This window comes from Panthera pardus, unplaced genomic scaffold (genome assembly GCF_024362965.1).
Source record: "Panthera pardus isolate Hobbes unplaced genomic scaffold, ASM2436296v1 HiC_scaffold_25, whole genome shotgun sequence".
NCBI classification, from domain to species: domain Eukaryota; kingdom Metazoa; phylum Chordata; class Mammalia; order Carnivora; family Felidae; genus Panthera; species Panthera pardus.
Genome location: NW_026526821.1, coordinates 16,848,052 through 16,862,967, shown reverse-complemented (window position 1 = coordinate 16,862,967; position 14,916 = coordinate 16,848,052). Strand labels below are relative to the sequence as shown.

At 40.1% G+C, this 14,916-nt stretch overlaps 1 protein-coding gene across 1 annotated transcript in view; it reads left to right on the top strand.

Moving 5' to 3' along the window:
- Positions 1–14,916, top strand: part of IFT52 (intraflagellar transport 52) — a 33,272-nt gene that overhangs the window by 5,487 nt on the left and 12,869 nt on the right. The window contains exons 4-9 of the mRNA XM_019458441.2: positions 1,103–1,232; positions 1,512–1,587; positions 2,671–2,742; positions 8,218–8,344; positions 11,306–11,392; positions 13,737–13,805. Of these exons, the coding sequence (XP_019313986.1) occupies positions 1,103–1,232; positions 1,512–1,587; positions 2,671–2,742; positions 8,218–8,344; positions 11,306–11,392; positions 13,737–13,805 (561 nt within the window). The remainder of the gene's footprint in view (positions 1–1,102; positions 1,233–1,511; positions 1,588–2,670; positions 2,743–8,217; positions 8,345–11,305; positions 11,393–13,736; positions 13,806–14,916) is intronic.

The window sequence follows — 14,916 nt, the reverse complement described above, 5'->3', positions numbered from 1 at the left end:
GCTTGAGCATACATACATTAGAGCACCTCTTGATATTCCACATTTTGAAACAAAGGCTAAATAGGTATGTAGGATCCCCATGAAGGGCACAGTCTTGTGCAGAGTTCAGGATCTGTGAAATTATGTCTCATTTGGGAGCAAGCCCCCTTGGTGATGTTAACTGTTGCACTATGTCTTCTATATTTGGGGGGCTGGGAGAGAGAAGGAAATCCAGGGAGTGTGCAAGAGCACAAAGGTTTGTCTGTAGCAAAGCTGGGCCGGGCCAGTGGTTTCCAAAGTGGGATGTGTGTGATCAATCACTGAGGTGCCAGGGGGAAATGATATTTGTCATATCTTTATTATCCTTCACATTTTTCCTTTTTGGGAGGATGTTCTATAATTATATAAATATACATACTTTACTTTTCACATTATTTGCTGTTGGGGTGCTTGAGGAAAGTTGAGGGACTATTGGTCTAGACCACTCACCCCAGGTTTTCTCAGGCTGGGTCAGCAAGGTCAGCCCTAGATTTTTCTCCCTTCTCTAGCTTTGTGAAAACAAGAGAGAGCTTCCTAGAAGATAAGCAGATGCCATGCATTTCTCACTAGGGCTTGATCAGTCAGTGACTTGACCAGAATTGCTCCCTGGGGGTGGTGTACAATACTCTCATCCTGAGTCCGTGGCTGGCAGGGCAAGGTATGGTCTGGAGCGATAGTGTTCAACCATGGGTGATTTTTTTCTACACACTCTCCCCTGGCCCCAGGGGACATTTGGCCATGTCTGAAGACCTCGTTGGTTGTTGGCAGGAGAGGGTAGGTGCAATTGGCATCTGGTAGATTGAGACCGGGGATGCTGCTCAATGACCTGTGAGCTTCTTTTAGCTAATACTTTCCACTTTGAGTTTGCTTTCCAGATAGTCAGTGTGGAAAATGTCAATTCAGTTTGAGTATTTTGGAACTTTGTACTTAAAAACAAGCTTGAAATCCTACATAGAGAGTAAATTTTATATATCTTACAGATGTTTATATTTAAGTGCCTCATAGATTTATTTATTTTTCTTCATAGTACTTTGGACAGAAGTCTTTGGGGTATATTCATAGATTTTTTTTTTCTTTTATGTAGTTTGAAGTCCTGAAGAAATACCTTGATGGTGGTGGTGATATCCTTGTGATGCTAGGAGAGGGTGGGGAATCCAGATACGACACCAATATTAACTTTCTCCTGGAAGAATATGGAATCATGATTAATAATGGTAATTATTATCATTTTAGTAGAGGTAGCCGTTTCCTATTTATTATACATACTGTAGTCCTCTGGACCTAATAGTACAATGGGAAGAGCCCTGGGCTGAGGGTGCATGGTCCGGCATTCTGATCTCAGTGGCGGTCTGAGGCTTCTGGGGCTTTTTCCATTTATAAAGTGGGAGGAATTGCAACAGAGTTCCAGGGTTTCTTACAGGTCAAGTTTGTATTCATCTGATATCAAACCTATTTCTAATTAAGGTGCAACTTCCTCTCTTTGCCCTTTAAAGATGCTGTGGTTAGAAATGTATATTACAAGTATTTCCATCCTAAAGAAGCTCTGGTTTCCAATGGAGTCTTGAATAGGTAAGCATGTTGAAAGCAGAAATGTTTTTACAAATAATTCCTATCTTCTCTCCTCTCTTCTCACACATTCTTTTCGCTGGCCCTTTCTTGCCTTTTTGTTTTATTTCACTATATTGTAATTTATTTTATTGTATTACTTCTCATTCCTCAAGTTACATTCCTCCCATCTTTTGAAACCTTATTCCACATTCACCTTTTTGTCAGTTAATGCACTCAGCTATAAGCACAGAAAACCCTATTCAAATGGGATTAAACAATAAAGAGACTTTACTGATTCATGTCATTGAAAGGCCCAGAAATAGGGCAGGGTTAGGGTGTGGATTGAAAATTCATGATGTTGTCGGGCTCCAGTTCCATTGCTCTCCAGTTCTCTTGGCGTTGCTCTCCTTTGTGTGTGGGCTCAATAGTTTTAGCAGTTCCCAAATTTATATCTGCACGCCACATCATGAGACCCTGTCTTGGTCACAGCGTTCCCAGCAAGAGTAGTCCTGCAGTTTGCTCTGGTGGAGCTGGCCTAGGCCACATGCCCATCCTGAACTGGTCACTGTGGCAGGAGACATAGAATACCCTGATGGTATGGCGAGGTCATATTCTCTACCCCTGGAGCCTGGGATGAAGTTAATTTTTTTTCTGATTTACTGGATCTTAGAGGATAAATTAGGGGCTTTAGCGAAGTGGGAAATGAATGCATGAGAGGAACACCATCAGGTGGCCTCTGTGAGCTTTTCCCTATATTCAAAAATTTTCATTCCACGCTTGAATTCGCTACATGCCAGGCACTCTGCTGAGTCTGATGATATGGAGTCTAGAATATAGGACTAGAATGTGGGTCTAGTCTAGAATGTGGTCTAGTATATTGATCCTTCCCTCAGGAGTCAAGAAAGCACTGATCCTCATATTTTAATGTTAACTTTTGCAAGCTACACAAAGTGGTGTAGGTGTATAGATGTACCTTTATTTAAGTTTCAAGAATTACATTTTGAACAAGTCTGAAAAATGCTTGCAGTTCATTCATACTTATTATTAATGAATGGGGTGTGAAATTCTAAAAATATTTTGTTTACTAGATTTTTTTTCTTCAAGGGAAATCAGCCGAGCTGCAGGGAAGGCTGTGCCTGGAATCATTGATGAGGAGAGCAGTGGAAACAATGCCCAGTGAGTGTGTTTTCTGAGGCTACCTAAAGAGGATGTATTTATCATTTTAAAGAGTTTTCTTTTTCAAAGTGAAGAGTTTTCATTTCTGATTACAAAAGTCATTCTTACCAAAAAAAACATTGTGAATAGTTCAAAGGAAGAAAATAGAAGCCCTCCACTGTAAATTGTATGCTCCTTTCCCCAAAGATAATTATTCTTTTTTTTTTACTTTTTTTTTAATGTTTATTTATTTTTGAAGGAGAGAGAGACAGAGTGTGGGTGGGGGAGGGGCAGAGAGAGAGGGAGACACAGAATCCGAAGCAGGCACTAGGCTCCGAGCTGTCAGCACAGAGCCCGATGCGGGGCTCGAACTCACAAACTGCGAGATCGTGACCTGAGCTGAAGTCGGACGCTCAACCGACTGAGCCACCCAGGCGCCCCAAGACAATTATTCTTAATACTATGGTATTTAGATTTCTAGATTTTTTTCATATATAAAAATACAGATAGGTACCATATCCTTTTAATGACTAGATTAAATTTGAGTTATTCTAAGTTATCTAACCAATCTCCTATTATTGAACATTTAGGTCATTTATGACATTTTGCTTTATGTATTTATGTATTCATTTATTTATTTTAAAGTTTTTACTTAATCTCTACCCCCAACGTGGGGCTTGAACTCATGACCCTAAGATCAAGAGTTGCATGCTCTTTTGACTGAGCCAGTCAGGAGCCCTGGTGATCTTTTGTTTTAATAGTTAAACCTAACGTTTATTGAACACTTACTCTGTGACAGGAATTTTTACCTCTTTCTAATCATCACAACAACACACTAAGATTATAGACGAGATACCAGAGAGGTTAATTGCCCAAGCTCACTTGACTAATAAGTGTCAGAACTTAGTTTTAAACTTCTGCTCCATGTTGATATTACAAACAGAATTTTATATTTGTTACTATAAATGAAGCACTTGGTGAATGTCTTTGTATGTACAATTTTTGTGCACTTATACAGATATTTTAGTAAGGCTAGATTCATAGCATTAGAACCTCTGGGTCAAGGGTTTTCCAACTGATGCATTGCCAAATGTGATACTTCGGTAAATTGCCCTCCAGGTAGTCTATAGCACTTATTGTCCCTATGAACGTGCTCCTTTTTCCTCTCTTGCCAGCTTGCAGTATTCTAGTGAAGGTGATATCTCTTTCTTTTAATTTGCATTTCTTTGATTATTACTGAGTAGGATGACCTTTAAAATCTTTTGGCTGATTGCATTTCTTCTGTGAATTTCCTCTTCACTACTTTATGCCCATTTTTATTGTGATGGTTTGTCTTTTCTTATGCATTTATAAGACTTCCCTGTGTTGCAGATATTTTTTCCAGTTTACCTTTCTATTTTGAGTTATTTCACCCCATAGGACTTGAACATTTTATGGACTTAAAGCATATTATAAAACTCTAGTGATTAAAATAATGTGGTACTAACACAGAAATAGTGAAAAATAAATAAATTAGAATCAGACTCAATATATATGAGAGGTGGGAATTATTAGTTTATAGTAAAAGTGGCGTTACAAACTATTGGAGAATGGATAGCACAATTGTGGGTAACCATTTGACAAAATATTTCCATTTTCACAACACACTCATATATTTCAGATGGATTAAAAGTTTAAATGTTAAAAATATAAAACCATAAAAGCACTACAAAAAAAGTATGGGCGAATATTTTATAATCTTAGAGTAGGGAAGATCTTTCTTAGGATAAAACCAAGGTAAAGTAAAGGGGAAAAACGTATGGCAATATATATCATAGAGTTAATATTATTGATATTCAAGAACCATAATCTAATTTTTTAAAATTTATGTCCAAGTTAGTTAACATATAGTACAATAAATTCAGGAGTAGAATCCAGTAATTCATCACCTACATATAACACCCAGTGCTCATCCTAACAAGTATCCTCCTTAATGCCCCTTGCCCATTTAGCCTGTCCCCCCACCCAAAATCCCTCTAGCAACCCTCAGTTTGTTCTCTGTATTTAAGAGTCTCTTATGTTTTGTCCCCCTCCCGGTTTTTATATTATTTTTGCTTCCCTTCCTTTATGCTCATGTGTTTTTTTCTTTTTTTAATTTTTTTTTAAATGTTTATTTATTTTTGAGAGTGAGAGAGACAGAGCATGAGTGGGAGAGGGGCAGACAGAGAGGAAGATACAGAATCTGAAGCAGGCTCCAGGCTCTGAGCTGTCAGCACAGAGCCCAACACGGGGCTCAAACTCACGAACCATGAGATCATGACCTGAGCTGAAGTCAGACACTTAACCGACTGAGCCACCCAGGCGCCCCTATGTTCATCTGTTTTGTGTCTTAAATTCCACATACGAGTTAAGTCATATGATATTTGTCTTTCTCTGACTGACCAATTTCATTTAGCGTAATACACTCTGGTTCCATCCATGTTGTTGCAAATGGCAAGATCTCATTCTTTTATATTGTCGAGTAATATTCCATTGTATATACTTACCATATCTTTATGCATTCATCAGCCGACAGACATTTGGGCTCTTTCTGTACTTTGGCTATTGTCAGTAGTGCTACTATAAACATTGTGGTGCATGTGTCCCTTCGAAACAGCACTCCTGTATACTTTGGATAAATACCTAGTAGTGCAATTACTGGGTTGTAGGGTAGTTCTATTTTTAATTTTTTGAGGAACCTGCATACTGTTTTCCAGAGTGGCTGCACCAGTTTGCATTCCCACCAGCAGTGCAAAAGAGATCCTCTTTCTCCACATCCTCGCCAACATCTGTTGTTGCCTGAGTTGTTAATGTTAGCCATTCTGACAGGTGTGAGGTGGTATCTCATTGTGGTTTTGATTTGTATTTCCCTGATGATGAGTGATGTTGAGCATCTTTTCATGTGTCTGTTAGCCATCTGGATGTCTTCATTGGAAACGTGTCTATTCATGTCTTTTGCCCATTTCTCTACTGGATTATTTGTTTTTTGGGTGTTGAGTTTATAGATTTTGGATAGTAACCTTTTATCTGATATGTCGTTTGCAAATATCTTCTCCCATTCCATTGGCTTTTAGTTTTGCTGATTGTTTCCTTCACTGTGCAGGGGAGGGGCAGAGAGAGAGAGGGGGAGACAGAAGATCTGAAGTGGGCTCTGCATTGACAGACTGACAACAGCTAGCCCCGATGCGGGGCTCAAACTCACAAACTGTGAGATCACGACCTAAGCCAAAGTCAGATCCTCAACTGACTGAGCCACCCAGGTGTCTGGATCATAATCTAATTCTTAAGCTTTGTGTCAGCTTATCCAGTTGGTGTAGGTAAAAGCACTTGGACTTGGAGGTAAAAATTTTTATTTTTGTGTCTTACTTGCAAGGTGACCCAGGCTAGTTACTCTTAGCTTCTGTTCCCATGTCTGTGTAATGGAGACAATATGAATCTTACAAAGTTGTTGGGAAAATCTAGTGAGGCCATACTTGTAGAAGTGCTTGGTAAGGCACATGACATAGTATCTTACCTGCTGTTGCATTATTATGTCCTCAGTTGTGAAGGGCAGAGGGCTGGTTGGTTATTTTCTGGGTCATCCTGGAAGCAGCACTTTCTGGGCAGGCTTTGAAATGTGGAGAACTAGTTGTGCTTTATGTTTGGAGATATCTTGACCTATTGGAGTCTCAGATTCTCATTTTGCCCATATTCTATCATGTCCCTTTTCCCTTCTCTCAGCCGTAGCCTCACCGGCTTTGTTTCAATTCCTTAAATACACTACGTTCATTCCCACCTTAGGACCTCTACATATAAGGCCCTAAGGCCTTACATTTAAAGTTGGGAATACACTTTCCCAGTTATTCAGTCTGCTAATCTTACTCATTCGTGTGTGGTTTGGAAAAGTCCTGTTTTTGTTTTTTGCATGGGTGTATAGCCTTATGTTCAAAGTCTTATCAAAATGTCAGTCTGATTGATTTCTTAGTAATAATAAAAGAAATAGAGGAGTATAAATAATAGCTGACAGTTTTCATCATATGACTCAAGTGTCCGTTCTCCCTTCCTCCTTGCGAATCATCTCCTTAGAGTGCGTTTGGGGAAAGTGTGGGGCAAGGATATGCACCGACATCCATGTAACCATTTTCCCCACATCCCTTTTCTTCCTGCATGGCAGCTATTCATTTTTTTTTTTTAATTTTTTTTTAACGTTTATTTATTTTTGAGACATAGAGAGACAGAGCATGAGTGGAGGAGGGACAGAGAGAGAGGGAGACACAGAATTGGAAGCAGGCTCCAGGCTCTGAGCCGTCAGCCCAGAGCCCGACGCGGGGCTCGAACTCACGGACCGCGAGATCGTGACCTGAGCTGAAGTCGGACGCTTAACCGACTGAGCCACCCAGGCGCCCCGTCAACTGTTCATTTATTTCTGCTTCTGGCCTAGGATTCATGGCCTATGGTCCCCTTCCCTGGGCTACTGCTTGGGTAGGGATGAAAAGGGGAGAATGGAGAATGTGGGGCAGGTGCCACTTCTCACCCACAATATGACACAGAAGTCAGAGGGATAGGTGAGACTTGACTGAAGGGAGGGGAAGACTTAACACTAGCAGGAAATCATTGTGAACTTAAGCTAAAAAGAAAATTCTTTTAGCTTGGTCTAAGAGAAAGGAAAATTAACATTATCTTTATAGGGAGCTCTTCATGGGTGCTTCCCCCCACCCCCTGCCGATTTCTAACTTTATGCTTTGTTATAAGATTCCTGTTGCTCTCCATTCTGAGAGCACTTCCTTCAAATAACTACCTTTGCAGAGCTCCATCTTACTTTCAGTAAAACCTTAACCCCTCCTGCAGGGGTTGTCCATACTGCAGGGTCTGCATCCCACCCTTACCCGCCCCTCCCCCCCTCCTCCACCATCCTATACCCTTTCCAGGAGTACATTGCCTCAAGTCAGACTGATTCACTCTAGATACTCTTAGGTCTTGTTAGGACACAGTAGGGGAACGACTCCAAGGCAGGTCTGCGTAGCAGGTCTTTATTCACATAAGTACTCACTGGTAACACAGCCTTCTAATGACAGCCACTCATTCCTGGAGATAACACCAGTCAGATCTCTAAGGAAGAGGAAAATGTTTACCTGGAAGACATTGTCACACAGAGCAAGCTCATTTATAGCTCTAGTTCAGCTCTTAGATGAGACTCCTCTTCCTCCTCCTCCTCCTCCATAGGGATTTCTTTAGTTCTTCTAGTTACAGTCATTTACACATACAATGAGAAGTTGTTAATTTACATTGATATATTTTTAAATGCTTTATTAAACCAGTAGCTAGAGTTATACCAGTTTTTGAGTTAACAAACTAAAGCTTAGAGAAAATTTTTTTTACGTGTTTTTTTTTTTTAATTTTGTGTTTGATTTTGAATTGTTCAAGAAGCACTGAGATTATGTTCAAAAAATTTTTATTCATTTTTTAAAAAATTTTGATGATTTCTTTCATTTCTTACAGGGCTCTCACCTTTGTCTATCCTTTTGGTGCCACGTTGAGTGTCATGAAACCAGCAGTGGCTGTTCTGTCCACAGGCTCTGTCTGTTTCCCGCTGAACAGACCCATTCTGGCTTTCTATCACTCGAAGGTACAGCCTTTCTTAGATATGGGTGGATATGTTATTTTTATTATTGAAATAATAAAAACTACTATTTCCAGAGGGGTTTCATGTATTTTCTCATTGGTCTTTACAACAGCCCTGTGAGGTAGTACTTCAATTAACTATACTTTACTTATGGGGAAATAGCAGATCGTCCAATAATCGATGGAGTCAAGACTTAAACCCAGCTCTTATCATTCTAAATCCACAGCTATTCCACTGTAGCATGAGGCTGTCTATATTATAACCGTCTGTAACTACAGGCTGTCATTCTGAGTGTAAGAGGACCCATTCAGGGAAAGGTTGAGTTAACAAACTATACCAAAACACACAGAATTGTGCTGCCTTTATTTTAGTTTGTCCCAGAGCAACATGTCAGAAGACTAGTTGTCATCCTGGAGACCCCACAAAATGTGGGAGCATGTAGTCCCAGAGGACATAGCCCCTCTCATTGCGACCCCACTTATCCACTGCCTTAAAAAAATTTTTTTTAATATTTATTTTTGAGAAACAGAGAGACAGAACATGAGTGGGGGAGGGGCAGAGAGAGACGGAGACACAGAATCTGAAGCAGGCTCCAGGCTCCTAGCTGTCAGCACAGAGCCCGATGGGGGGCTTGAACCCATAAGCCATGAGATCATGACCTGAGCCGAAGTCAGACATTCAACCGAGCCACCCAGGTGCCCCACCACTGCCTTTTAATTCGTGTTTTGCTGAATTCACCTTTATTTGTCTACCAATCACCAGCTGACCTCCCAGTTTTTCTTTAGTTCCTCATATCCTATTTTTCTTTGTGGGATTTAGGTATTTTTCCCTTCCATATTTAAAAGCTCTGACCTCATTTTATTAGAAAGTAAATAAATATCTATGCTGTGTTTGAAAGTGATATTTAGACAAAATTCAAAATAGTTATTATGGTTGTTATTCTCTCCCAAAAAACTGGAAATATTTCTTTAAAATTAAAGTATTAAATGATTTAAGATGTGGAAATAATTGGTCTACATAAACTGTCACTTAGGCACAAAAGTAATGAGACACTGTCTTAAGGGGCCTCTGGTAGTGTAATACCAGAACTATAATTATTTTTTTACTTTTTAACACAGAGATTCTACCTGGCTTAATTAGTGGATTTTTATGAAGCATCTATTAGATACAGAGTTCTATGCTAACTGTGGTGATTCTTCTTGAACTCATGAGATTATCATCTGCCCATTGCCTAACTATTTAAAGCCTGTTTTCCTAACAGGTGTTTAGTCCTACCTTATAAATACAATCTTTCAGAGAGGATGTTGCCTGTCACTTTTAAGTTTTTGAGATAAACCAGTGGAAGGGGGGGAGCAGTGCTGTCTCCTTGCCCAGGGCCATTGCCTTCTTGAGCTTGTCATGATCTTTTCTAGGTGTTTTACTAGGATAGACTCAATAATATCGAAAGAGCAAATCAGTCCTTGAGTAGATATACTCTTATTTAACTGGAACAAATTATAGACAAAAGCTGGAAAAGGAAGCTGAAGACAACGGTAGGATCTCCATAGGATCTCCATCGGACAGAATAAAAGGATTAAAGGAAGATCTGTAATCTATTTGAAATAAAGGAGGTAGGGAAAAAAATAATATTAAAGAAAAATTCTAGGCCTAACTGTGGGTAGTAGTAAGAAGGAAAGTCCTTTCCTCTTCCTGTATTTAGTTACATATGTCAGTTCAAATCGCAGCAGAGTTCACTCGGCGCTCCCCCATTCTTTCTGTGCGTTTCCACCAGATTCACTTCCTGTTCTCAGTAACTGATGTGTTTTCAATGGTTGTGTTATAGCAATAGTGTTATTTTTCCTATGAGACATTTGCTTTTAATGTGGTACAAGTCACAGTTCGTTTTGCAAATTTTGTTTTATTTATAGAATTTGTCTATTTGTATCTCTTGAGAGTCCTTCTTTCATAGTACCTTACAGCTGTGCCAATTCCCTGATGCTGCTAGAAAAACCACATTTGTTTTGCAGTTTGAACATTGCGCTGTTTTTCCCATTACAAAAGTAATTTATGCTCATTGTAGACAAATTGAAAATACAGTCATGATAGAAAAAAAAAGAATGCCTCTCAGTACAAAACTGATGTCTTGATCATTTTGCTTTGGCTTATGTTTGCTGGTTTGCTTCATGGGCTTTACGCTAGGGTGACTGTACAGCGTCTGGTATACTGTTTTTTTTTTAACCTAATGTTATGACAAAAGCATTCTTCCATGTCACTGAAAACCCTGTGTCACTATAACTTCACCACTGGAGGAGTTCTGTTATTCTTAACCACTTCTTCTGTGGTGAACATTTGGATTTCTCACTTTTTGTGATTATGACTGTAAAATTGTCCGGAGAGTCTTACCTGCTGTGTTGCATATGTTGACAGTTTCAGCAGTAATGTGTGAAAGAACTTATTTCACTGAGACTTGACCAACGCTGTTGATAGCCATCTTTTTCATATTTATTAATCTGATCAGCAAAAATATTGTTTTGATTTTTTTTAAGTCACTAAAGTGTTTTCTTATTAACCGATTCTTTCTTTTATGAATATTTCTTGCTCGTGGATTAGTGTTCCGTTTGGATCTTAAACACTGTCTTTTGGTACTCTAAAATATCTTTAGATCTTTACAGGTTGCTTTTGGATATTTTTTTCCTTTAAAATTCTAATCTTCGTTTACAAGTTAACTGGGAAAATACTGTAGAACCAGTTCACATTGCTTTTTTGTTAAAGTCAAATAGAAGGATATGGAAGTGTCTAAAATGAGAAGCATGTGGGAATGTAGTTGTGGTCATAGTTGATATTTTTAGACCATTAAAATCCTGATATGAATTGGCACTTAGTATATAAGACAGTTGCTCACATGATTCTGATGATGAGTTGTTGGAGACCAGGATGCTTGGGGTGCATTTCACGATCTATGTGACACTACTTTGTCATCAACAGAACCAGGGGGGGAAGCTGGCAGTTCTTGGCTCCTGTCACATGTTCAGTGACCAATATTTGGATAAAGAAGAAAACAGCAAAATCATGGTAAGCTCTTCTCTCTCATCACATTAATGTATAATGTGTATGATTTTCATGTCATTAAAAAAAATACTGCTAAGTTCATCTATTCATTTAAAACCAGCTCTTCAGGGGTGCCTGGCTGGTTCCGTCGGAAGAACAGGGAACTCCTGATCTTGGGGTCGTGAGTTCGAGCCCCACACTGGGTGCAGAGATTACTAAAAAGAAATAAATAAACTTTAAAAAAAAAAAAGATAGTAACAAAATAGAGAACAGCTCTTCAGCTCAGTTCCTCACACTAAGGATACAAAGTTGAGTCAGGCATAGTCACTGCTTTGAAAAAGTTTATAGTACATTGAGAGCATGAGAGACAGAGACATATGTTTAGAAGGATGAGGTAAAGAGCATCTGGGTAGCTCAGTCAGTTGAGTGATTTCGGCTTGGGTCATGATCCCAGGGTCATGGGATCAAGCCCCACATTGGGCTTCCCTCTGAGCATGGGGCTTAGGATTCTTTCTCTCTCGCCCTTCTCCCTCCCTCACAGGTGTTCTCTGTCTCCCTCTTTAGAAAAAGAAAAGAGAAGGGAAGGATATGGTGAATGTTTTCAAGCATGCCAAATTGGGGTGGGAGCCAACCATGGAGGTGAGGAGTAAGCTCAACCAGGGCCTCACACGTAAAGCCCAGGAACTTGAACTTTCTGCAGAAAGCTGTGGAGAGCCCATGTAGAGTGTCCAGCAGCCTTGAGCACGGTCAGATCTGTGTTTCAGAAAAACTCTTCTGTCAGGCATGTGGCAGGTGAGAGAGAGGAGGTGGAGTCAGTTATGAGGTTGGTAGAGTCAGCCAGGCAGCAAGGGACGCTGACATGAGTGAAGGTAGGGAAGGCGAGAATGAGGGGAAGGGCCGGCTGGCAGGAGCGGTGTCAGGAGGGGTTATGACAGGACTGGTCACTGGTTGATGTGGGGAATGAGGTAAAGGCATTGCAGTTGTTTGTCAGCTTTGTGTGGTGGAAACATGTCCTGTGAAGAATGACAGACGGTGGGTGCCAGAGCTGGACATTGGTGTGATTCTGGTGACTCACTTGCTAGAGGAAGGAGGTCCCCTGAACTTTTTCTTTAATGGAACAAATTCCTTCAGCCTTAAGGACTGTTACTGGATTGAGAGATTGATTAAGATCTTGTTTCTGTGGAATCTACATGAAATTCTAGTGTCTCTAGACACATTTCAGGGGTATCTAGATATAGTCCACTTTCTTTTTTTTTTTAAGTTTGTTTATTTTGAGACAGTGAGAGAGAGAGAAAATGAGTGGGAAAGGGGCGGAGAGAGAGAATGCCAAGCAGGCTCTGCACCATCAGCATGGAGCCCAACGTGGAGCTCAATCCCAGCTGAGACCCCATGAGATCCCCTGTGAGACCATGACTCGAGCTGAAATCAAGAGTCAGATGCCCAGCGCACTGAGCCACCCAGGCGCCCCGATACAGTCTACTTTATAGCACATTTTTTTTTTGAAATAATTTTAAAATTATTTTCTAAAGTGATTTATTTATTTATTTAAATAATTTGGTGGGGGGGAGAGCACAAGCGGGGGAGGGGCAGAGAGAAGGGGACAGAGGATCCAAAGAGGGCTCTGTGCTGACAGGCTGATAGCAGTGAGCCCGATACGGGGCTCAAACTCACAAACCGTGAGATCATGACCTGAGCCAAAGTCAGACGCTCAACCGACTGAACCACCCAGGTGCCCCTTATTTATTTGTTTTTAAATGTTTATTTATTTTTGAGAGAGAGTGTATGATTGTGGGAAGGGCAGAGAGAGAGAGGAACAGAGGATCCAAAACAGGTTCTGCACTGATAGCAGAGAGCCCAACATGGGGCTCGAACCCACCAACTGTGAGATCATGACCTGAGCTGAAGTTGGATGCTCAATTGATTGGGCCACCGAGGCGTCCCAGTTTTTTAATTTATTTTTTTAAGTAATCTTTATACCCAATGTGGGACTTGAACTCATGACCCCAAGATCTAGAGTTGCATGCTCTTCTGACTGAGCCGGCCAGGTACCCCTGTCATGGGCACATTTAAACAGGAGTTGTTTTGGGATTGATCATGAGCAAGTTTTAATAAATTTTGGCCTGTGGTTAGAGGTGAAAATGCCCTAAGACAAATAATAACTTTCCAGTAGTAAAAGTGACATTAGGTTGAGGAAAACTTTGAATTCGTATGATTTCACCAAGGGAATGGTGGTTACTCTTTTTTTTTGAATCACTGCTGTATAGTCTTTTTCCCTTTATCATTTTTTCTTAATTGATGTAGTTATCTAGTCCCACTTTGGTTTTCTCAAATAACCAAGTGTAACCCTGTGTTTGTTTTTTAAATCCAGGATGTTGTTTTCCAGTGGCTCACGACAGGAGACATCCACTTAAACCAGATTGATGCTGAGGACCCAGAGGTAGGGGTCTGTGAATCATTAAAAAACTTCAAAGTGAGTGGCACCTGGCTGGCTCGGTCAGAAGAGCATCCGACTATTGATCTCCAGGTCATGAGTCCGAGCCTCACATTTGGCGTGGAACTTACTTAAAAAACAAACAAACAAACAAACAAACAAACAAACAAAAAACCCTTCTAAGTGAACAAATGGGTCCAGCCTGCCAGCACCAGCTCCAAAGGATTATGTATCTCTTACTTTATCTGTAAGACAGATGGAAAGAAGTGATGCTTTCTGGGGTGATGAAAACCACATTATAAAAAAATGATCAGTGAATTATAGAATTAATTGAGATGGGAACCTCTTTATATGTATATGCCAAGCTTTCAAGATCATTATTTGTAGAGAAATACTTCTTTCAGAAATAAGAAGGATATAGAAATAACTTTTTTTGAATAAACATCATCTGAATTTAAATTTTAAACTATAATTTTGGTGCCTTTAGGAACAACAGTCCTAAAGCCTTTAGGATACTATTTATCAGATGATGGAGAGTGAGACCAGCGTGGAAATAGGGGCCAGAAACCTGCTTTTCTATCCTGCTCCATTCTGGCCATCAGACCTTAAGCAGGCTATTTCTTTCTTTTTTAATTTATTTTATTTATTTTTTTAACATTTATTTATTATTAAGAGACAGACACAGAACATGAGCAGGGGAGGGGCTGAGAGATGGAGAGACACAGAATCCGAAGCAGGCTCCAGGCTCCAAGCTGTCAGCACAGAGCCCGACGCAGGGCTCAAACTCACAAACTGCGAGACCATGACCTGAGCCGAAGTTGGACGCTCAACTGACTGAGCCACCCAGGCGCCCCATTAAGCAGGCTATTTCTAACCCTTTCTTGTCCTGGTTTTCTCGTCTCTCACAGACACACCAATATCTGTACTCTGTCTCACAGGATAATTGTGAGACCTCAATTAATAGATGTATACTTACTTATTAAATTAAAAGGTGTAGGAAGCGCTATACAGCTGTCAGACTTTCTTAAACCCTTGTATTTATTATATACAAGCACTGTGTATCATATACTTCCACATAAGTCATCTTATATAATCCTTACAACAGCCCTGGGAAGGA